Source organism: Arvicanthis niloticus, chromosome 28 (genome assembly GCF_011762505.2).
Source record: "Arvicanthis niloticus isolate mArvNil1 chromosome 28, mArvNil1.pat.X, whole genome shotgun sequence".
NCBI lineage: Eukaryota > Metazoa > Chordata > Mammalia > Rodentia > Muridae > Arvicanthis > Arvicanthis niloticus.
In genome coordinates, this window is record NC_133436.1 from 14,463,144 (window position 1) to 14,486,101 (window position 22,958).

The 22,958-nt window shown below is 41.0% G+C and overlaps 1 protein-coding gene across 3 annotated transcripts in view; it reads left to right on the plus strand.

The window, feature by feature from the left end:
• The window catches only part of Syne1 (spectrin repeat containing nuclear envelope protein 1), a 478,529-nt gene that overhangs the window by 81,556 nt on the left and 374,015 nt on the right, over positions 1-22,958 (plus strand). For all 3 annotated transcript variants that reach the window (XM_076926749.1, XM_076926750.1, XM_076926751.1), the window contains exons 3-4: positions 3,040-3,101; positions 16,760-16,855. In XM_076926749.1, the coding sequence (XP_076782864.1) occupies positions 3,040-3,101; positions 16,760-16,855 (158 nt within the window). The remainder of the gene's footprint in view (positions 1-3,039; positions 3,102-16,759; positions 16,856-22,958) is intronic.

The following is a 22,958-nucleotide window of genomic DNA, read 5'->3' on the forward strand; positions in this document are numbered from 1 at the left end:
CAATGCCATCCTGGTTTATAAAATGCTACATACTCTCAGCTAAATGAAAAATGTCACACGTGTTCTAAGTGTATAGTCATAGATTTAGAATAGCAGTGTATGTATTATGAAGCTCTTGATTCTATCAATCTTACGTGTTAAGGTTGACTTCGCTGCAACATATATTTGTTTGTAGAATCCAAAGGTTAGAAGTCAGACTAAAAGCTACTCAACCACAAATTTATCTTTCAGGTGATCATATTGGTTAAAATTAATAGTATAGTTTTTACATTACACTTGAGTAGCTATGTGATGTTGCAGGATCTGACTTCTATGGAATCTGAAACATGACTTTGCCATGGATTGACTTGGTTAAAAATACTTCACACCATGTGCTTCAACTTTCTTTTCTATAAAGTAAGAATTATGATGATTTTTGGTAACTCGTTAGCTTTAAGAACTGATTGAGTTGGGGGTGGGGAGATGACTCGGAGCTCTTGTGGGCAAGCAGAAAGACTTGAATTCTTGTCTCCAGCACCCATGTAAAAGTCACACATGGCCATGTGCCCCTGTAACCCAGTATTAGGAAACAGTGGCATCCCAGGAGTTCGCTGGCCAGCCAGCCTATCCAAAACAGAGAACTTCATTTTTTTTTTTTTTTTTTTAGAGGGCTGACATTTTATTAAAGATGTTGGTTCTAACAGCTTTTTCCTCCTCTTTTATTGGATATAATATTTACATTTCAAATTTTATCCCCTTACCCCATTCCCCCCACCACCCAGGAACCCCTTATCCCATCCCCCCTCCTTCTGCTTCTATGAGGGTGTGCACCCACCTACCCCCCACTCCCCCCTCCCCATCCTCAGATCCCTCCCCCCCCCCACTCAGTGTTCAGCCTTCATGGGACCAAAGATCTCCTCTTTCACCTATGCCCAACAAGGCCATCCTTCCCTACATATACAGCTGGAGTCATGTGTCCCTCCATAGGTGCTCCTAGGCTGGTAGTTTAGACCCTGGGGAGCTCTGGCTGGTTGGTATTGTTGCTCTCCTCATGGGGCCACCAATCCTTTTGGCTCCTTCAGTCTACTCTCTAACTTCTCCATTGGGAACCCTTGATCAGATTAATGGTTAGCTTCAAGTATCTGCCTCTGGGTATGTCAGACTCTGGGGGGACCTCTAAGGAGACAGCCTTATCAGGCTGCTGTCAGCATTCCCTTCCTGCCATCCATATCAGCGTCTATTTTTGGTGACTGCACATGGGATGAATACCCAGGTGGAATGGTCTCCATACAACCTCTCCTTCAGATTCTGTCCCACACTTTGTCTCTTTATTTGCTCCCTTGGGTGTTTAGTTACTCCTTCTAAGAAAGACCTAGAGGAACACTCCTTCATTGTTGGTGGGGTTGCAAGCTGGTACAACCACTCTGGAAGTCAGTCTGGAGGTTCCTCAGAAAATTGGTCATAGCACTACCTGAGGACCCAGCTACACCACTCCTGAGCATATACCCAGAAAATGCCCCAACATATAACAAAGACATATGCTCCACTATCTTCATAGCAGCCTTATTTATAATAGCCAGAAGCTGGAAAGAACCCAGATGCCCTTCAACAGAGGAATGGATACAAAAAATGTGGCACATTTACACAATGGAATATTACTCAGCTATTAAAAATAATGAATTCGAGAAATTCTTAGGTAAATAGATAGAACTAGAAAATATCATCCTGAGTGTGGTAACCCAATCACAAAAGAACACGCATGGTATTTACTCACTGATAAGCAGATATTAGCCCAAAAGTTTGAAACAACAAAGATTCAACTCACAGACCACATGAAGCTCATGAAGAAGGAAGACCAAGTGGGGATGCCAAGAACTTCATGTTTACATTATGAACCTTGTCTCCACCTCTCTATCTCCCACCATGTACTTCCTCTTCCATGTCTTTCTATCCTTTTCCTCCTCACCTTGCTTTGACTGTATCCCCTAGCAGAGAATTTGGTGCTGAGTTGATCTTAATGAATTTTACTTGTAACAGATTTGTTGAAGGTAAATTATTCGTAAACTTTCTGTGATTGAATGAGGCTGAACATGAGGCTAGCCTAACACACATTTAAGCCTTTTGCTAATAATTTTTTAAAATACTATTTTAGTGGTTATTTGAGAATTTCATGCAAAGTACTTTGTATACACCTCTTTCAAGTCTTCCCAGAATGCCCCACCTCCCTAAGTTCATTTGGTGTTGTTCAGATTCTCTTAGGGAAGGGCTGCCCTAATGTAGCACCAACCTAGTAGAAAATTTAAAGGAAACAGACTCTTTCCCTGCATCTGTCAAATGCCAATAGCTCTTTAGCTAAGGCATGAGACTTCATGTCTACTGATTCCACTCCATGCTGGACTTTTTTTTCTGTCTTGTTAAATGTTGTGTTTAGTTGTTTATATAGAGAGTTGTGTTGAACCTTCAAGAGAATAATCTACGTTGAGTTAGAAGATAAAGATAGTTTTATGATCTTTTCTAGAGGTATATAACCAACATTTTGGTGACATATCTTTGTGATCTATCAGATTATCTATAGGTTAAAAAAAAAAGGCTGGGGATTTGCAGGGTTCCTCACGCCACACTGTGTAGTTGTCTGGGAACACTCTGGGTTCCTTCAGCTGGAAGTTAGGCTGCTCACTAACTAAAGTCCTCTCCATGGTTCCTCACGGCATGGCCCCAACACACGAGGAAGTCCTTGGGTTTGCAAAACTGATTTATTGGCATGGCGGATGGTGGATGAATCTGGATGTGCTCCCCCAAAACCCAGGGCAGACCTGAGTTAAATAGGGAGGGGACGAGGGAGGGAAGAGGGGCTGGGGAGGAATGCTTAATTGACTCCACCCTCTGGCCTTCAGGTACCTCATTAGTATGTAAATCTCTCTAGGTAGGGCCTGGGGCCTGTTTATCATGCCCACCTGTGTCCATGACTGAAGGGTGAAGGTGGAATGAAGATTAGACCTCATGTCAGGCCCGACAATTATCTAAACAAAAAACATATTTTTTTTTTTTTTGGCCTTCTAGATGAACAAGAGATTGTACAGAAGCGCACCTTCACAAAATGGATCAATTCCCACCTGGCCAAGGTAAGAAAAATGACCTAGAGTTAGAGGTTCTTATTATTGGAGCCAACAACCATATGGAGCTCCATCTTAATGAGAAAGACCTCATTATAAAGGAAAGTGGCAGCTACCACTACAGATCAGTGGTGTTGGTGATATTATGGGTTGGCTAGATGCTCCCTAATTATGGTGTTTGATTACCACCTCTGGAAGGAAATGGGTTGAGCGCTGGTCAAGAGATGTTACTTTATGTAGTTTTTATGAACCTTGACAAAATGATCCACTCAGTTGTTGCTTCTACAGTACTGTGTGTTGTGTCAGAGGGAAGATTCAGGCTGCATATTTACTTGATTGTGTCCATTCACCTAGTACAGAGAGGAGCAAGGAATAACCAGCACTGTGCAAGGACCTTAACCTGAGTAAGTCTAACTCTGCCTCTCCCTCGGGGAGTTGATAGAAATGTAACCTAGGTCTCAGGACACTAGAAACACTGAAATCACCCGTGAGTGTTTACATTAGGTGACCATGTGTTCATACTGTCTTTGAATGTAAATGTTAATATAAAATGACTTTCAACATTAGTATGTCACAGTAAAATTATTCCCCTACGCTGACAGACTACACACACACACACACACACACACACACACACACACACATTCAATTGTTAGGACAATTGTTTGAATTTAGTTAATCATCTTCTGTGGAGAGTGGTGTCTGGAATACATAAGGCAATACTTCCTGGGGGACTTCACCTGTTGTAGTTTAAGCCTCAAGAATTTCTCAAAGGTCCAGTGGCTTCAACAATAAGTATTGCTGTCCCACAGTCATGGGGAGCAAAGTCAGAAAATTCGATTTTTGTGGGGGTTTTGTTTTGCTTTTGTTTTATTTTGTTTTGTTTTTGTGTTTGTTTTTATAAATGTCTTACTGGCTTGCTGCCTGCTGGCTTCTTCTGGTGTCCTCACATGAATGAAAGGGAAAGAACTCTGGTCTCTCTTCTTCCTAGAAGGACCTGTTAGTGTCATCAGGAGACCTACCTTATGACTCTGTGTGTGTGTGTGTGCTAGCTGTGGGGTTTGTGTGTGTCTCTGTGTGTGCTATGTCTGTATATGTGTGGTATGTGGTGTGTGTGTGTTTTGTCATCTGAGGTATGTCTGTGGGGTGTATATGTATCTCTCTCTGTGTGTGGTGTGTGTGTGTACAGTGTGTACATGTGTGTGGTGTGTCTGTATGTATATATGTGTCAGTGTGTGTGATATGTGGTGTGTGTAATGTGTGTGTACATGTGTACTGTGTATGTGTGTTATATCTGTATGTACATGTATGTCTGTAGGTACATCTGGAGGTCAGAAGCTGATGTGTTCCTTCTCTACCATTCTTCCTATTATTTTTTAGACAGGACCTCTCACCAATCCTGGAGTCCACTGGTTCAGACAATGTGAAAGCCCTAAACTTTATTTTGTTCCTGGCTGACCTGTGAACTCCAGGAACCCCTGTTTCTGTTTAAAGGTGTGTTCAGTGTTCAGCCGCGCCCACTAAGGATTCAACTCAGGTTCTCATGATTATATGGCCAATACCTAACATGCTGAGTCCCTCTGTACCAGGAGGAGGGTTTTCAATGGAAATAGTTTGTGTTTCTGGCTGCTTTCTTCAGTTGCAACCTTAGAAATGACTTATAATTAAATCATCAATTCTGGTATTGACGACAGGCATCTCATTCTGCTGTGACAAGTTCCTACCGGTATTATGACACGAGTTATGAAGACATGGCATGTATACAAGGGTACGATATGACTTTTGAAAATATACTTTTACTAACCCATATATCTTAATGAAATGGAGGAAAAACCCAAGAATTTTCTGTATATAATTTTATGCCATTTTAAGAACATAGCTATAAATTATTCAAATTTTTATGCACAGTTATAGATTTCTTATGTTTGCTTTGGGCTCTATGCTTCTGCAATTATCTGAACCACTGGAAATCACAAATGGTCAGTGTCATGTCATATAGTCTTAAGGTACACTAGCAAGTGGTTTTATGAAACTGATTGTTTCTTTCCAGGGTGAGACTCCTCTTTTATGTGAGCAAACTGTAATTCTCTTTATCAATAAGATAAAAAATAGTTGTATCACTCTATTCTCTAATTCAGCTAATTAAAGGAAGTGGGTTTTGTCATCATTACACAGATAGTGATTTCTACAGGTAAGACATTTAAGCCCAGGCTCCAGATTTGCACTTAGCTTGTTAGCACACATTGTGAATTCTGATTTTACATTGTAGTAATGCTGCCTGCTGAGCACACATTGATGGTAATGGAGCCCCGGCCAATTTATATTTTATTGTATTTTATTCTCACAGCAACCAAGTGTGCTGTTTCCATTAATTTACAGGCCAAGTACTTGACGCTCAACATTAATTAAAGATCTTAGCAATCGGAAAATGACAAGGCTGGGGTTTGTCCCATGACTCCCAAACAGGAACATTGTTGATCAGGTTAGCTCCAGTAAGGAAATGTCATAGGCAGAATGGCTTGCCCAACAAACAGCTACTACCAAGTTCTGAATTCCCAAAAGCCCAAGGTCAAGATGCTGGGGGACTCGGTCTCCAAGACGGCCATCTTCCCAGATTATGGGCTGCTGTTCTTTCTGTCTTCACTGGGCAGAGAATGAGCTTTGATCCCTCTTCCTCTCATTCTAATGATACTCACCAATCTCCTCCAAGGCTTCTACCTCCATGATCTCAGCTTCATCATCTCCTCAAACACCATGCCACCTGCTTCCACCATAACAGTCAATCTGTAGCATAGACGTTTAGTCTTTGACAAGCAGTGACTACTGTGCTGTGCTTCAATCCTCTAGTTACCTGTCCATCCAGTGTATATTAGGTATCAACTAAGACTAAGAATTATAAATACAGTGATATGGCCCTAGTAATAGGATGGACAGATAACTGCCATCAAATGTGTACAGGATCTAGGGACATGTGAGGGCTTTCAGTAACGTGCATATGAAGAACATACAATATGAAGACCCTCACCCAACACATGTTGGGTGAACACATGTTAAAAAGCTGGTCATACTAAATGTCTGTACCATCAGTCAGAGCCCTAGAACTCACTGGCTAGCCATCTACCTGATTCAGTGAGCTTCAGATTTACCAAGAAACCAGACTCAAGAATTGGGAAGATGGAGAGTGAGCAAAGAGACTGGTATCAACCTCTGGTATACACACACATACCTGCATGCACCTGTGCACACATGTAAGCTAAGACCACACACACACACACACACACACACACACACACACACACGCACATATGCTTTTTCACAGAACAAATGAGAAATGCACTATGTTCCATTCTGGATCCAAAAGGCCAGCAGTCCTCTGAGACTCTGGGAAGAATCGTCCTTACCTCTGTCTAACTTTTGATGGTGACTGTCAGGACTTGCAACACTGCAGTCTCTGCCTCAGCAGTTAGCATGGTCTATGAAGCAATTCTCTCTTCATCTGAAGATACTGGTCACACTGGATGAAAGATCCATGCTAATGTCTGCGTTTTGACTTGATGAGCTCTGTAAAGATCATATTTCCAAACACAGCAGCATTCTAAGGCAGTGGGGGTTGAGGTTTTGAATTATAAGGAACAGGAATGGCATGCAGAGGGGATCTATTAAGAGCACGTTTTTGGTTTTACACCAAGTTCAACTCAGTTCCTACTTTGAAGGAAGCAGTTAGGATTTCCAGGTTAAAGACCTATAGATTTATACTAACTAAACTAAGTGATGTTTTCACTCTATGAAAATCGCTTTAATGTGAGCTGCTTAAATTTTCCCAGTTACCTTTGTACCAACAGCATATTGCCTGAAAACATTTTCTTAAATGAGTCTCGCTCTCATCCCTTTCCTTGCGTACACCCTTGTGGACCTATTTGTGAACCAATACAAGAAGCTGACAAAGGAAGCGGGTCAAGAGAATGCCAAAATTCACCCCACTCTTCCCTGGTGTTCTTAAAGCCACAGTAGATACATGAGGTCGTGAATACGTTTAAGTAGCCTGTTTTTCAGACTTCTGCAATGTTTGCACAAATCAAAATATCACCTCATACACCGTAAATGTATTCAGCCTTTAGCTGTTAATTATACCTTCAGAAATCTAGGGGAGTTGAATTGAAATTAGTTATTTTCTAATATGCAATTAAATGATTAAAAAAAAAAAAAGACTCATTTTAAGCTGCGTCATGTCCATTACCTTGAGAGCTGTTGGGTATGAATAGTGAGGGTGCAGAGCTCACAAGGCTTATGGAGATTAGTATACACTTTGATAACATTTGTGATAGCTTTTTCTTCTTTAAAACAGTGCCATGCTCACATACTGGCATTATGGTGGAGGGGCTGTGATTTAATAGCCTAGATGATATTCTAGGTCCTGAAAATGAAACCATGAATGAAAGAGAAAAACAATTTCTGTTTGAAGTGTGAGAAGCTACAGGTGACTGGATTCTGGATGAGTTTTTAAAATTAAGCCAGGACAACTTGTGAACGGACCCACAACCAGATATGTACAATAAAGAGGTGTCAAGTACAACACTATACACTATAGAGAGGAAATAAACAAGGGTGTGTGTTGGCTCCGTGCCACATGGTAGAAAACATTTTGTTGTACCAAAAAAAAAAAAAAAAACCAAACCCATCATTATTTAGTGGAGCTTTTCTCTGGCACACGTGAAACTGGGCAGTAGGGGGATATTGCCTTTGGGACCTTTGATGTTGAACTAAATAATCAAGGAAGTGGAGATGGTTATGCTCTCCACCAGAGGAAATGAAGTAGAATGGAAGTCGTTTCCTACTTGTGCCAAAGATTGGTGGGAAATAACAGCAGGAACCTTTCCGTAAAAACACTGAATGAGAAGCAGATGTGTACAAAGTATTTGAATTGCTTCACCTTGTTTGTGGAACTACTGGGAATTTCTATTTTATTTTCAGAGTGAAATGGCAAGGTCATTTAGATAGTATGCTGATTTTAGTCAGTACGGCCTGTGGGGGATCATCACAGTCTTGGTTAATCTGGGCCAAGACTAGCTTGGCACATTGTTAAATTTTAGTGTAATGGGCTCTTGGCCGACTCTTCCAGAGGTAGCTCACCCAACATCTGCTGGTCAACCTCTCTTCCCTTTCCGCCCTTTCTCTTTGTTCCTGTTGTTTTAGATATTGTCCCACCCTGCAGATAACCATCAGGAAATAAGAGCTCCCTATGCTGACCCTGGGATGGTAAGCATTCTTGATAGGCTCCCTTATATTCCTACCTAAGCCATATATAAGTCATCCTAGTAGCTTGTCTGTTTCTGAGACTGAGGGACCATGTTCTGCACAGATAGATCAGGGATATACAGAATGGAATTAGAGTCATCCCTTTTCTTAGTACCTTCCAACACCCTGTGCAGAAGGCAGAACTGTGAATACACCAGGCTATGGCCTTGTGTCATGCTTAGCAACCCTTGACTCTGTTTTCAGTATGTGTACCACCTAAAGATGATGGCCATCTGTGGCACAAGCTCCCCCTTAGGCATGTTCTAGTCCAGCTTTACCAGTCACTAAATATTCTATAATCATTAATATTAGCCATAGGATACATGGTCATCATCTCAAAGTGACAGGCCATAGGACTTCATAGTATAATATAATATTTGATCAACTCTTAGCCAATGGAGAACAAAGCCCTTAGTTGATGACCAAATCAAGAATGGTAAGTGGCACCAGGACTGGACCTGGAAGTTGACAGAATGTATATATACACATATACATATATTGGTCTTTACATTGTAAAAGACTAAATGCCTAATGCTGGAACTCTATAATGGTATGACATTGATCAACAGGGACTCTGAGATTCTATAAGATATGCAGATATTTATATTAGTTACTTTTCTGAAGCTGTAATAAGACATAATGACCAGAAGCAAGTTAAGGAGGAGAGCTTACTTTAGCGTGTGCTTCCTGGTGGCAGGGAGGCATGGGAGCAGGTGGCTGGAACAGGAAGCTGAGAGATCATACCTCAGGCACACACAGGAAGTAGAGTGAACTAAACGTGGAGTAATGTTACAAACTCTCAAAGCCCACCCTCCAGTGACATGTGTCCTCCAGTAACCCTTCACACCCCAAAATCTCCATAACCTCCCCAAATAGTGATAGCACCACCAGCAGGAAGCCAAGTATTCAAATACATGGGCCTGTGGGAGATATTCCTCATCCAAACCACCACAAACTTTACTAACAAATTGATAGCATTCTAGAGTCATGCTTGAAGTAGATTTCTCTCCTTCCATTTGACAACCACCATAAAAAATGAGAGTGGCTCCTTCCTTGAGAATTTGGTAATAGAACTACCACATAACGCAGCAATTCTGTTGCTGGGTCTATAACTAAAGAATTGAAAGCCAAAGGGCCAAGAAGTATCGTTACATCCAGTTCATGGCAGCAATTTTCAACTGTGGCCAGAAGGTTGAAGCAGTACAGTATCCACTGACAGAAGAATAGATTTACAGAATGTTGGTGGGTACTGCAATGGAATCTTACTCCGTGGAAGAAAAGAGAGGGGGTTCCACCACCTGCTGCCAAGTAAAGGAACGTTGAGGACACTGTGCTAAGTGAAATAAGCCAGTCACAAAATGACAAATATTTCATCACAGGACTTATATGAGGTACCAAGAGGAGTAAAAACCAAAACTAAAAAGGCGATGCATCCTTATGTGGCTAGCATGAGCCAGTTTGGCCCCAGCCATAATCTGTACTAAAGCAGAGAATGTGGAAGTACTCAGGATGGGTTATGCCATGGTGCTTGTTAGGGGACACACTAGGATCTGGGCTGACTTGTGTCTATGCAAACATGGTAAATACACATGATGCTCTTGTTACTATAATTCAGTCTTTCTCAAATCCAAATGGAACAGTGGTGTTATTTAATAAAGTCATCCTTTCTAGTAGAGTAAGCCAGTAGTCATGGTCATCTTTCAATATTTTTCATTAGTGATATTAAATAAGTCACATCTATAGGCTCATGTACTCTGAAAATTAATGCTAACACCTCCACCTTTTTCCTAAGCTTGATGCCTAACAAGGTGGTCCCTGTGACAACCAATCTGGGCTCTGGGCTCTCTTGCCCAGAAACTTGGTCTTGTGTTCAAACTCCTTGTTTGTAAATACAAAAGAAAGATAAATGTAGAGTCCATAACAGAGTTCTGAGCATATATGGATATCCAACAATATCTTATTCATTCTTCCATCTTCATTATATTCTGTTGCCTTCCTTATCAAAAGTTCTAGTAGGTTTAAATGTATAAACATCTAAGTTGTAGATGCTAAACGCTGGGCATCATGTACATACTCTCTATGCCTACCTTGTGATATTTTCTTTATGAACCAACATTTTTCATTTTCATATAATTTTAAAATGTGATAGTTTTTTTTTTATATTTTAAGCCATCCAAATGGTTGTTTCTGATATGTTTTTCTTCAAGTTCTTTTCTTATACCTTTCCCCTCATAAAGTAATTTCTTTTGGGGACATAAAATTGATATGATATAACAAATATGACCGTCCTATCATGAAAAACATTCCAAAGCAAAAAGTAGTTAAGAGATGGATATATACTGGTGCCTACTAGACAAAATTCAAGTTATTCACACACACACACACACACACACACACACACACACACACACACACAGTACCATATACAAACTCACCACACCCTCCCACACTCACACTAGCACATACATCTGACACATACACTTGTATAAATAAAAACAAATCTTTTTAAAATGTAGGAGACATTTGATCTCCTTGCAGTCCATAGAAAAAGGCAGTGGTCCTACTTACAAAGCATCCCAGGCTACCATGGCTGAACAAAGCAGACAGGTAGCAATGGAGAACCACACCCTAGCTCACCCTCTTGAGTGAGCACCTGCTCCTCATGCACAAAGATCTCAGCATGGTCTCTGAGTTTCTGGAAACGTCAGAGGGCAGACCATCCTTTTAGGACCACATCATAGGACATAGATCTTATTTGAGAAAGCTTCTAGAAAGAATGGCACAGAAGGAAAGCACCTCATTTTTGGTGCAATGAAGAGGTGCAATTTTGAACACCTCGGACTTGGCAGGAAACTGTTCTGTTTCCACTAAATATGGATTGCTAAGACCAAAGGGGATTCTAATGAGTAAGGTTTCTAAATATTCTACAAAAAAGAGAGAGCTTAACATAATTATGGACACGAAAGGTGCTTGGCCCATTCTATCCAGTTCTTGAAAGGCAGTGGGAGTAAAGCCCAGCCTTTACTTTCTGCTAAGTCAGGCTCCAATCAGTTATCCTCATTGCTATCTGCCTTTTGGCTCACAGCCTTAGGATCCAAGTCTGCCCAAAGAAGTCATATTGTTGCCATATCTGTAATGTAACTGCAGAGATGCTTCAGCTACAAGATTTCATATCTGAGTGTCCCCTGAAAAAAAAAAATGAATGTGCTGTGCTCATTAAAGTTATCATGTGCTGTGCAGAAATAATACTTGATACTTTTTCTTTTTAATTCTTTTTTAATTCTTGGGTGATTTTTTGATAAATAGCTATATTTTATTAGTTTCACACACCACTTATCTTCATTCACTGAGTCATCCAAGTAGGCAGTCAGAAACATACATGAAGTGTCTATCATGTTCTTGATAGTACTTAAGGGAGCTCTCTCCTGGAAGGAAGGATTCAAGGGTCATATTTATGCAGGCAATTTTGTGAAGAGCAAGGTGCCCAGTTGAGTTTGGCCACAGCTAGGAAGGGAAGGATAGAAAGAAAGATCTAGAGAAGGCAAGGGAGGGAAGTGAAAAGGAAAAGAGGAAGAAGAGGAAGGGCAAGAAAAGAAGGAAGAAGAGGGGAAGGAGAGGAGGGAGGAAGGTTGTCAATCCCTTTGGCCAGTCTCAGAAGTCTCAGAAGTGTAGAACGGCGTCATCAAGGCCAGGCAGAGGCCAGTGGCCTGGAACTTGTCCAGAAACCACTGTCAATTATTGTGAAGGCCAGTATCAGGTGCATCAGGGAGCACTGTGCTACAAAGAAGCAGAGAGTGGTGTGTTTTCATGCATGTTATGATCTACACATGATATCATGCATGCATGTTATTATCTATGTATGCTATTATCTGTGCATGTTATCATCCATGTATGCAATCACTCACACATGTGAGAGATAATGCAGGTATGTTATTCCTCATACATGTTACCACCCAGGCATGTTATCACCCATGTATGCCATCATCTATACATAATATTATCCATGCATGTCATCTATCATTCATGCATGCTATCATCTATGCATAATGTCATACATGTAGGTAATTTCTCATACATGTTACCACCCAGGCATGTTATCACCCATGTACGTTATCACCTACACATAATACCATCCTTGCATGTCATCTATCATTCAAACATGTTATCATACGTGCATACTATCATACATGTATAAAATCACCCATACATGTTACCCCCAGGCATGTTACCACACATGTATGTTGTCACCCTTGTGAGTTATCACCTGATTGCATTGCTATTGCCCATGTATGCTGTCATCTTTGCATGTTGTCATGCATACACATACTATCCACGCATATTATCCATGCAGTATCATAGCTTTGATGCCGAAGTTCTTGTTTTTTTTCTTTTTCTTTTCTTAATCATTATTGTTTAATCTATTTTTACAGTCTAGTGGTTATCCCCCTCCATGTCTGCCCTCTGACTTTTCCTCATTCCATACCTCCTTCCCCAGCTCCAAGAGGATGTCCCCACACCCACCCCACCAGACTGCTCCACTCCCTGGCACCTCAATTCTCTCAAGGGTGCATTTTCTCTCACTGAGGCCAGACCAGGTAGTTTTCTGTTGTATATGTGTCAGGGGGTTCATATCAGCTGGTGTATGCTGCCTGGTTGGTGGCTCAGTGTCTGAGAGATCTCGGGATCCAGGTTAGTTGAGACTGCTGGTCTTCCCACGGGGCCGCCATCCTCCTCAGCTTCTTCCAGCTTTTCTCTAATTCAATCACAAGGGTCACATTGGCTTCTGTCCATTGGTTGAGTTTAAGTATCTGCATCTGACTTATTCAGCTGCTGTTGGGCCTCTTGGAGGGCAGCCATGCTAGGTTTCTGTCTGTAAGCACACCATAGCATCAGTAAGTGTCAGGCCTTGGAGCCTCCCCTTGAGCTGGATCCCAATTTGGGCCTGTCACTGGATCTCCTTTCCCTCAGGCTAGTCTCCATCTTTGTCTCTGCAGTTCAGACAGGATCAATTATGGGTCAGAGTTTTTGACTGTGGGATGGCAACTCCATCCCTACACTTGATGCCCCATTTTTCTACTGGAGGTAGACTCAACAAGTTCTCTTTCTCCATTGTTGTGCATTTCATCTAAGATCCCTCTCTCTGAGTCCTGAGCATCTCTCATCTCCCAGGTCTCTGGTACATTCTAGAGAGTCCCCCCATCTCCTACCTCCTGAGGGGTTGCCTGTTTCCATTCTTTCTCCTGGCCCTCAAGGCTTTGGTCCTATTCCCCCCTCCATACCTGATCATATTCCCCTTTTCCCCTCCCTGTCTCCTCTCCCAACCGGATCCCTCCCTCCCTCTGTTTCCCCGCCCCCACCATGTCATTGCTTTCTTCTCTCTCCCAAGTGGAATTGAGGTGTCCTCACTTGTGTCCTTCTGCTTGTTAACTTTCTTGAGTTCTGTGGATTGTATCCTGGGTATTCTGTACTTTTTAGGCTAATATCCACTTATTAGTGATTACATACCATGCATGTATTTTTGGGGTCTGAGATACCTCACTCAGGATGATATTTTCTAGTTCCATTCATGGGCCTACAAAACTCATGATGTTTGTGTTGTAGAAGTTCTTGTGATGTTTACTGGTTTGTGGGAATTTCCAGTTTTCCTAATGTATTCAGGTAAAAATTTGTGTCTTCTCACTCAAGTTTGTTTTTCATTTAAGTTAGTAAGATCCAAGTTGGTCCTTTGAATGATGCCTGTGTTCCATTTATAATGATGATAAATGGTTAATGCTATAATTTGCTTTATATCATGTTGGTTTTTATTATAATGGCTTTTCTATTCTAAATAATTTTATTTATGTGCTTAGGATGTAAAGCCAATATTAATTTTTTGCTATATAATTAAGAAGCAGCATGAATGGTGGGATCCTACCAGGAGTGACTGGAAATGCAAACGCTGTTATTTTTGAACATGCATTTCACAGCGGAAGGACAAAATGTGTTCAGCTGTTCACTTCGTAAAGAAAGAGAAATATATTTAAAATTAGAACTATAGCTTTCAGCCTCCACAATTCATGCAGTCAGTGAGAGAAACATAAATGCTCCCTGTCGGCCGGCGGAGAAGAAAGTGGACCTCAGAAGACCACTACGAGTCTCGGTACCTCTATATTGAACACAATTTTAAAAGAAAAGCAGTTGAAAGGGGGTAACATTGGGCCTTTAACAAAGTTCAGTAGGAATTAGAAAACCATGGAGCTTGCACTGTGACAAAGGGGCAGAGTTTTATCTGGGAGACTCATGGAGAGGGACTGATGGAGCACGTCCCTCACTCTCCATGGATCGATGTTTCTTCATCTACTGCTGATGTCTGCCCAGGTCTCTGATGAACTCCAGCCCACTTAGCATTGCAATAAACTCATGAATGTTCATGATAACATTAAAGACACTGGGGACTTGAACTAGCCTTTCCTTTCTTTGCACGCAGGATGAGTGAGGGTTCAGCTGTCTGTGTGCACTGTTGGGCTTATAGTTCCTGATTCGGGCTCCTCTGAGAGGAGGTGTGGTGTCAATCACAGCACAGCCTGCCTACTCCTGGAGCATCCTGTGTGTTCCTATAGCCTCAGGGAAACGTTCTCAAACTCTGAAACTCCTTGGGTCACATAAGATGCCTTGTTCATGGTAAAGTACATTGCTCCCGTCTGTCTGGAGAAAGCCCGGGTGTTTTGTCAGCAGCTGCTTTAATCTCTGTTAGTTTTTACTTTCCTCTCTTATCTGACACCATCTCAACCTTTGTTACAAACTCTTTTTCTAGAAAGGAGCTGGTATACAAATCAGAACCTGAACATTAAATACAATGACGTTCTGATTTTTTTACCTTGTGGAAAATAGATTTCTTTTCATACGAAATATTCTGATTATAGTTTCCCCTTTGCCAACTCCTTCCAGATTCTCCACACTTCCTTACCCACTCAAATTTACACCTTCTCTTTCTTTCTCTTTCATTAGAATATAAACAGACATATAAATAATAACAATAATAATAATTGAAGAGAAGAAAAGAGAAAAGAAACAACAACAAAAAACAAACAAAATAAACAAACCATAATAGGACAAAATAAACAGGAAGAAAAAATCTACAGAAAAAACACAGGAAACACAGACATTGAGACACACAAATCTGCACACATAGAAAGCACATAAAAATAAAATTACAAGCAACAGTAGAGAAGCAGAAGATCTATAAGGGGGAAAAGCCCAGATAAAGCAACGTGAGAGACTCAAAAACTCTCCAAACACCATTAAGGTTGTTTGTGTTAACCACCCCCAGTGAGACTCCACTGGAAAAAACTAATTTTCCCCATGGGAGTAGTTATCAGTTGCAGGTATTTCTGGGTTAGGGATGGGGGCTTATGTCATCTTCCTCTCTCAGCACTGTGACCCCATCTCTCCCTGAGCTGTCCTTGTATGCTGCCAAAGACTCTATGAGCACATACATGCACCAGTCCTGTTGTGTCTCAAAGGCTTTGTTTTCTTGGTATCTTCCATCCCCATTGACTCTTAAGATCTTTCTGCCTCCTCTGCTGCAGAGTTCCCTAAGTCCTTAGGGGAGGTATGTGACAGAAACATCCCATTTATGGATGAGTGTTCCAAGATCTCTTAAGCTCTGCACACTGTCCAGTGGTGGGTCTCTGTATTTATCCCGTCTACTGCAGGAAGAAGTTTCTCTGATGATGGCAGAACAAGACCCCGATGTATGAGTGTAGCAGAATGTCATTAGGATACATTTTATTTCTATGTTCTTTTGACAGAACAGTAGCATGTTACCTACTATAGGTCTATGGTCTATCTTGTTTCAGGCTCTTGGATACCTGGTCACTGTCAGGCATGCATTTTATCTCATAGAGTAAGCCTTAATTCTCGTCAGGTAGCAGTTGGTTACTCCCATAACAATTCTGCCACTACTGTACCAGTATACCTGGCAGGCAGACCACCATCATAGATCTCAGGATTTTTAGCTGGGTTAGTGTTTATCTCTTCTGCTAGTTTGTAGATTACTTTCCAGTACCTTGAACACTAGTAAGTAGTAGTGAAAGCTGTAGGTAGGCACCAGCTCTACTCTCTGCGTTCAGTAATAGGATATAATAAGGTTTTTTAGATGTCCACCTTTATTTATACCGGCTTAATTTTCTTCTGGAAACTTTCATCATTGATAATTGCATAAAAGTAATCAAGTGGTCTGGGATGTAGCTTAGAAGTAAAGCATATATCTAACATAAACATGGCATTGGTTCAACTCATAACACAAATAAGAAATGAATGGATGGATGGACAGATGGAATGAGGATGAGGTATACAAATTTCCCCCCAGTGAGTGGCATTTTGTCTTGCAGCGGAAGCCTCCCATGGTGGTGGATGACCTTTTTGAAGACATGAAAGATGGCATCAAGCTGCTTGCTCTACTGGAGGTCCTGTCTGGGCAGAAACTGGTAAGAATCTTTCCTGACCCTAATACCTACTCAATAGTGTCCATCTGGAGCAACCAAATTGTGTGCCTAAGGGGTACAACCAACAGGAGAGAAACTTCTTCCTTAGTCATTATTAATTACCTGGAAACGTTGGCCTATCTCTTCCTCTAAAAAGTGAAGAGTACATTAACCTTCTTGTTCCTGTGAAAAAAAGCACTATAACAGAAGTCACATTATGTAAGAGGGATGAAGTTATCATTACCCTGATATTGTGAACGATGCATCTCTAAGATTTCTGGAAGGATCGCCTGGATTATAAATTACAAATCACCAACCACTTCACTTTAAGTGTTTTTCATCCTTTACTTTCTATTGCAGTGATAAAACTCTGATCAAAACCACTTAGAGGAGGAAAGAGTTAATTTTATCTTCAAACTCTCTGGTCATAGTCCATCACTGGAGGGCAGTCAGGGCAAGAACTTACAGCAGGAACCTGGAGGCAGGAGCTGAAGCAGGGGTGTGTGAAGGAGTGTTGCTTATTGGCTTGCTTTCTTGCTCAGCCTGCTTTGTTGTATAACCCAGGATCTCCTGGATCCTACCCAGGGTTGGCATCACCTACAGTGAGGTGGGCACTTCCACGACAACCATTAATCAAGAAAATGTCCTTCAAACATGCCCATAGGCTGATCTGGTGGAGGAAATTTTTCAGTCGAGGCCTCCTGTTCCTAGATGACTCCAGCTTAGTGTCAAATTGACAGAAATAAACCATAACAGTGTTTGTTTTCTATTTGAAGGAACTGTTGGTTTCTCTCTGTGTATTTATATAGCTGCCTGCTGGATACTAAGTTTGAAAGCAGTGTGGTACTTGCCCTGTTCTTGCTGGCATCCTCTATCAACAATCGCTTGGGACAAGAACAGAGCGTTTAGAGAGACATTGTTACATCCCATAGAACCAACACAGTGCAAACAGCAGTACCAGTAACAGTGAGCAGTAAAATATATTTTCACTACATTGTTGAAACTAAGACATGTATAAAATATGGAGTTTTTCAATATTAGAATATGTCTTTTCCATATCAGAGTAGACGAGTAAGTAGCTTACAGACATAAAGTATTTATAAATAAATACTTGCTATAATTGGGAAACACTTCAAGAGACATATGAAGTCTGAGATTGACAGAGCTTCCCTTTCTTTTATTATGAGCTTTCTGATAAAACTGTGTACTTGTTTGAGAAAATAAATGTCAGTAGATGTAACTTCTTGGAGGCAGAGGGTGGCACAGTGAGGCCTGCGTGCATTGAGCAGACTGACTTGTAACTCATGCTCAAGTGATCCTCCCGCTCAGAGTCTAGGATTATCTGAGATAACAACACTCTGTGAATGCTATCTATCTGGTAGATAAATATGCTGGTTTAGGCCCCATCCTCATAAGTTGACAACTGCTCACACAGATAAGGCAGAGAATATCAAAATTCTTGGGATCTGCCACACTTCAGATGAAGGTCATCCTTTGTAGTGGTAAAATCCATGCTCTGTAAGTGAACTCTGAAGAACAGGCAGGAGCCATCACCTAGGCATCCAGCCCATTCCAATTTCCTCCAAAAAGAGGGAGTCTAAATCTCCCCTGAAGACTTCTGTCCTTCTGTTAGTGTAAAGTCTAGATGAAGGACTCTCCTGTTGTGGGGGCTCCAGAGTTCATTCTAGAAAAATGAAAATGGGACAGCCAATAAAAGAAGCAGAGTCCGGAGGTTGACAGCAGCCGTAGAGACCTAACCTTGGGTTCTGTTTCTGTCAGGACAAGAAAGACTGCATCTAGAACAATCAGTGTTATGTTCCTTCTAGATCCCTGAGGGCTTGGGCTCTCTCAACTTATATCTTTGTAACCATTGCCTCAGAGACTATTGAGTTTTTAATTTACTTTTTTTCTGAACATAGTCAGTGGTAAGAATTTGTTGGAGAATACAAGCTGGTGAGAATTCTGTGCAAATCATTCTGGTTGTACAGATCGGGCAGCAGATACGTAGGGACAGGTTTTCATCACCTCAGCTCACCTTTGGTTTCTGCTTTTCGTGATGGAAGATATCTCCATGCATACTGAGACAACACTGTTGCTGCACAGGCTTGAAAACAGCTGCACAGGTGATATGTCAGTATGAAGTATGGGAGAATTCAGGTCACAAATAAACAAACAAACAAAAAAAAACAAAAAATAGGATTTTTATGTAGTGAATATAGGAGTCTGGGAGTTGGTGCTTGTTTCTGAAGTTTTAGAAAGTACACTTCTGAGATTTGTATGGGGAGGGAGGAGTGTCTCAGAAGCATGCCAGTAAAGTCCGCATGGGACCTAGCTCCAGTTGCCCTCAGTAGAAAGTTCCAGTAGCACACCTTTGGTTAGCTTTCCTTCTTTGCAATTTTACTCCCAATACATTCTTCCTCCTTAGCTACCTGGGAAGCTAATGCCTCCTCAATCAGCTACAACCCCCAAATGCTTGTCTATGCTAGAATGTGGGATGAGCCCAACAGATCACATGTGAACAGCCACATAGCCGTATAAATCAGCTAAATAAGTGAGACCAGCGCTAGCAGAAGAGACTATTATATTGAAAGTGCACTCCTCTGGATTTCTGGGTCCAAATCCTCCTACATTTACCTGCAGACTGAAGAAGCCTTCACATGAATGCTGGAAGAGTACACTTGTCTTTCTAAGTGTCACATATAACTCGGCCATTGTATTTGACCAATTGTCTATGAGAATGTTTCATGGGCATTTAAATCCTGCATTAAATTATTCTGTACTTTTGATAGAACATTCCTCTGTGTATGTGCCCTACTCATTCATGTATAATTAGAGTTACGGATCAAAGGTTACAGACATTTTCATAGCTTCAGTTGGCAGAGAGGGAAACTGGGTTGTAAGGAGAACTGCTGATCTGACCTTTTCATTAGGTATTAAGCCCTTTAAGATTCTCATGCACCTAAACTGAAGTGTGATTTCCGTTTTGTGCATGCCTGCCTGCTGTGCTTTAGCATCCCTTGGAGGTAGAGAGCATGGTGCAAGGGAATGAAGGTGCTGGGTATTCTTGCAGAGCCTTTTCAAAGCAAGACTGTTAACAAAGCATTGTCCTTAGGAAGATCAGCACATCGGGGGATTCCCTAATTATCCCAGGGTGGAGGTCACTCTGTGGGGGATCACTGCCCTGAGCATCTCAGCAAAGCCTAGGCTTCTGGCTCTGATATGCATCCAGGGAATGTGGCCAAATGCCTTAGCTTTCTTCCTAAAGCTAGCATCCCAGAGTGAGGTCTCTATATTCTAGACCCACTTAATAACTTGCTGTAGATCCCCTTGGCTTTGATTTTATATAAGAAAACTATAAACATTTTAAATTATTCTTCTTAGATTCCCTGTTTGGTTGAGTAGCAGTTGTGTGACATTTACAGAATGTGAGCATTTGCCAGGTTGGGGGTGGGGGTGGGGGCGTGGGTCAACAATAGTGACCCCACAGACACATAACAAGGACTGTGGACAAGTCTTTTCTAATCTGTTTCATGGACCCAGAAGCAAGCTTTTTGGATGACTGTTTAGCACTTTGCACTGGGGAAGCCTAATAATCCACTCTGATATGAACATGAACAGTAGCTACTTGGAGGGCTTGAGGACCAACAGCCCTTCAGAGTCACTAAAGATACCTCAATTCTGCCATGTCTGTTGCCTACTGGCAAGCTAACGCGTCTCAGATCTCACTCTGAATATGACACTACCTGACACTCTGAATATGACAACACAGGTAAGTGAAATATGGCTGATGCTCCCAAGGAGGTTACAACCAGTACTGAGAAGAGCCACTCGCTAGGGTTGGTTATTATATGAAAATCAGATGAAAATATGAACCAGGATAATACACAGATACTTATCTCTTCTTCGCTCACCCAGTGTACGTCTGAAGAAGAAAGGCACAAAGAAGGCATTTGTTGACAAGACATCAGACTCAACAAGGATACCCTATTTGTAGATGTACTTAGAATATGTGCTGTTGGTATGGGGTATTCATAGAGATAAATTTAGTAGAGCTGAGAATAGAAAGAACATAGTGGAATTTTACAATATAATTTAGACGTCCATGTCAGATATGAGAGAGAGAGCAGAGACTATTCAATAAATAGAATGGAGAAATACTTAAATTTAAAAAATAAAATCATGAAATTTTCTTTAGAGCCTAAACATATGCACAATTCATATTGCTGTGCTTACCAGGCACAAGGTCATGCCAAACTTAAATAAGATAGGTGAATATCTTTTAGATAATAAAGTTTAAGAATAATACATGATAAAAAGTTCTGGGTGTGATTTTTTTTTTCATTTAATGTGACTAAAATTAAATTAAGAACAAAGAAAAATAAAGCGACATAAGAAGCTGCCTAAGGGAGACACAGTTTTACAGCATGAGAGACTTAAAACAGGTTTGTAGCAAGGATATATGAAGCACATTTATTAATCAATAAGATAGCAATGACCCAAAGAAAAACTTGGACAAGAGATGCGGAAAGGAATTTGACAAAAGAAATCTGCAGGTCAGAGGAAGAGATGTTTATGCCAGTGCTGATCGGGGGTATTTGAATGAACACTGGAGTGCATACAGTACATAGCTGAATTGAAAATTTGGAAAACCCATCTGTCAGATCAAGTGCTAAAGGGGGTGTATACCAATCATCTTCGCAACGCTTGCAAAAGGAAACATAGCACAGCCCACTGGGAAAGTGTGGCATTAAACACTGAAAGTTGTAATTGCCTCTGACGTGGCAGATCTAGGGGAAGTAAGCCCAGGAGAAGCTGGACTTGTACAAAAGCTGAAAAGTAATGGCCTGGAAAGAATCCAGCTCCTATCAGGAGAGTGCAGACATGTGTGTGCATACGTGGCTGACTATGAATGAGACACCTTTGAGGAAACAGGGAAGTGAATATTTGTCAGTGAAATGGTGTGTAGGAAAGACTCCCTTTAAATAAAGACAACCGCTCAACAATAATTAGTGTGTCTCTTTTTCTTGAGATATGGTCTCAGTCTTTAACCCAGGCTGGCCCCGAGTTCATGGTAAGCCTCCTGTATTAGCCAACTTTGAACTAGGATGACAGATGTGAGTTGTTGTGCCTGCCTTAAAAGAAGTACTTTTAGGACTGTGTGCAAATGAATTGAATCTCTCTAGAAAGGCAAGTGTTAGGCTGGATTTAAAATGTTTGCCAAGGGTGTAGGAAGACAGGAAGTAAGAATACATCTGGGTGGGATGAAAGAACATGGTGTTGGTCCTGAGGAGTCTTGACTATCTTAAGTGATGGATTCACAATGCTTTTGCCATGGTAAAGCACAGTTAATTATATAAGCGACACCAGTGTTCTATGCATGGAGCAGGAAGGAGACAGTCATACACTGATATAAACAAGTTCCGAGGAAAGCATAATAACAACCATATAAAAGATCTTCTATTAACTATCTTTTAAAATTACAGTTTAAAATTATCACCCAGTAGAAACATGAGGCTTGTTTTTGAAATTTCTGGTATGTTATTTAGAGCTCTAGGTTCACACTGAAGAGGGCCATTCTACCAAATGAGAACCCTGAGAAAAACCGACTTCATGTCATTAATGCTGGTTGCCCCAGTAAACAAAAGCATCTACTTCATTGAAATTCCTTTCGGGTTTCATGCTAAGTGTGATAGATGATGCACACAATGAATTTCATCATGTAAACATAGCATTGAACTTACACGTGTAAAAAAAAAAGAAAGGAAGAAAAAGAAAAGAAAAAAAGAAGAAACAAGAAGAAAAAAGCATTCTCCCATTCTAATTTTTACTCTTGGTTCATTTGCTTCAAATTTTTGGTCATTCAAATCAAGAAAAGTCACTAGTAATGGTGAATATCCTTGCATGTCCTCATAGCTAAAGAAAAGGGTATGACTGACCAAAAGTACTTTTCATAGAATGATGTCTTGCCATGAAAGAGTGACTGTCTCTATAGACAGCATGAGAATTTGTTGAACTTTAACTCTTGGAAATCATCCAGGAAAACACACTGCAGGGAAATAATCTGCTGAACTTGAACTTCTATTGAGAATTGTTTGTCTGGCAAGTA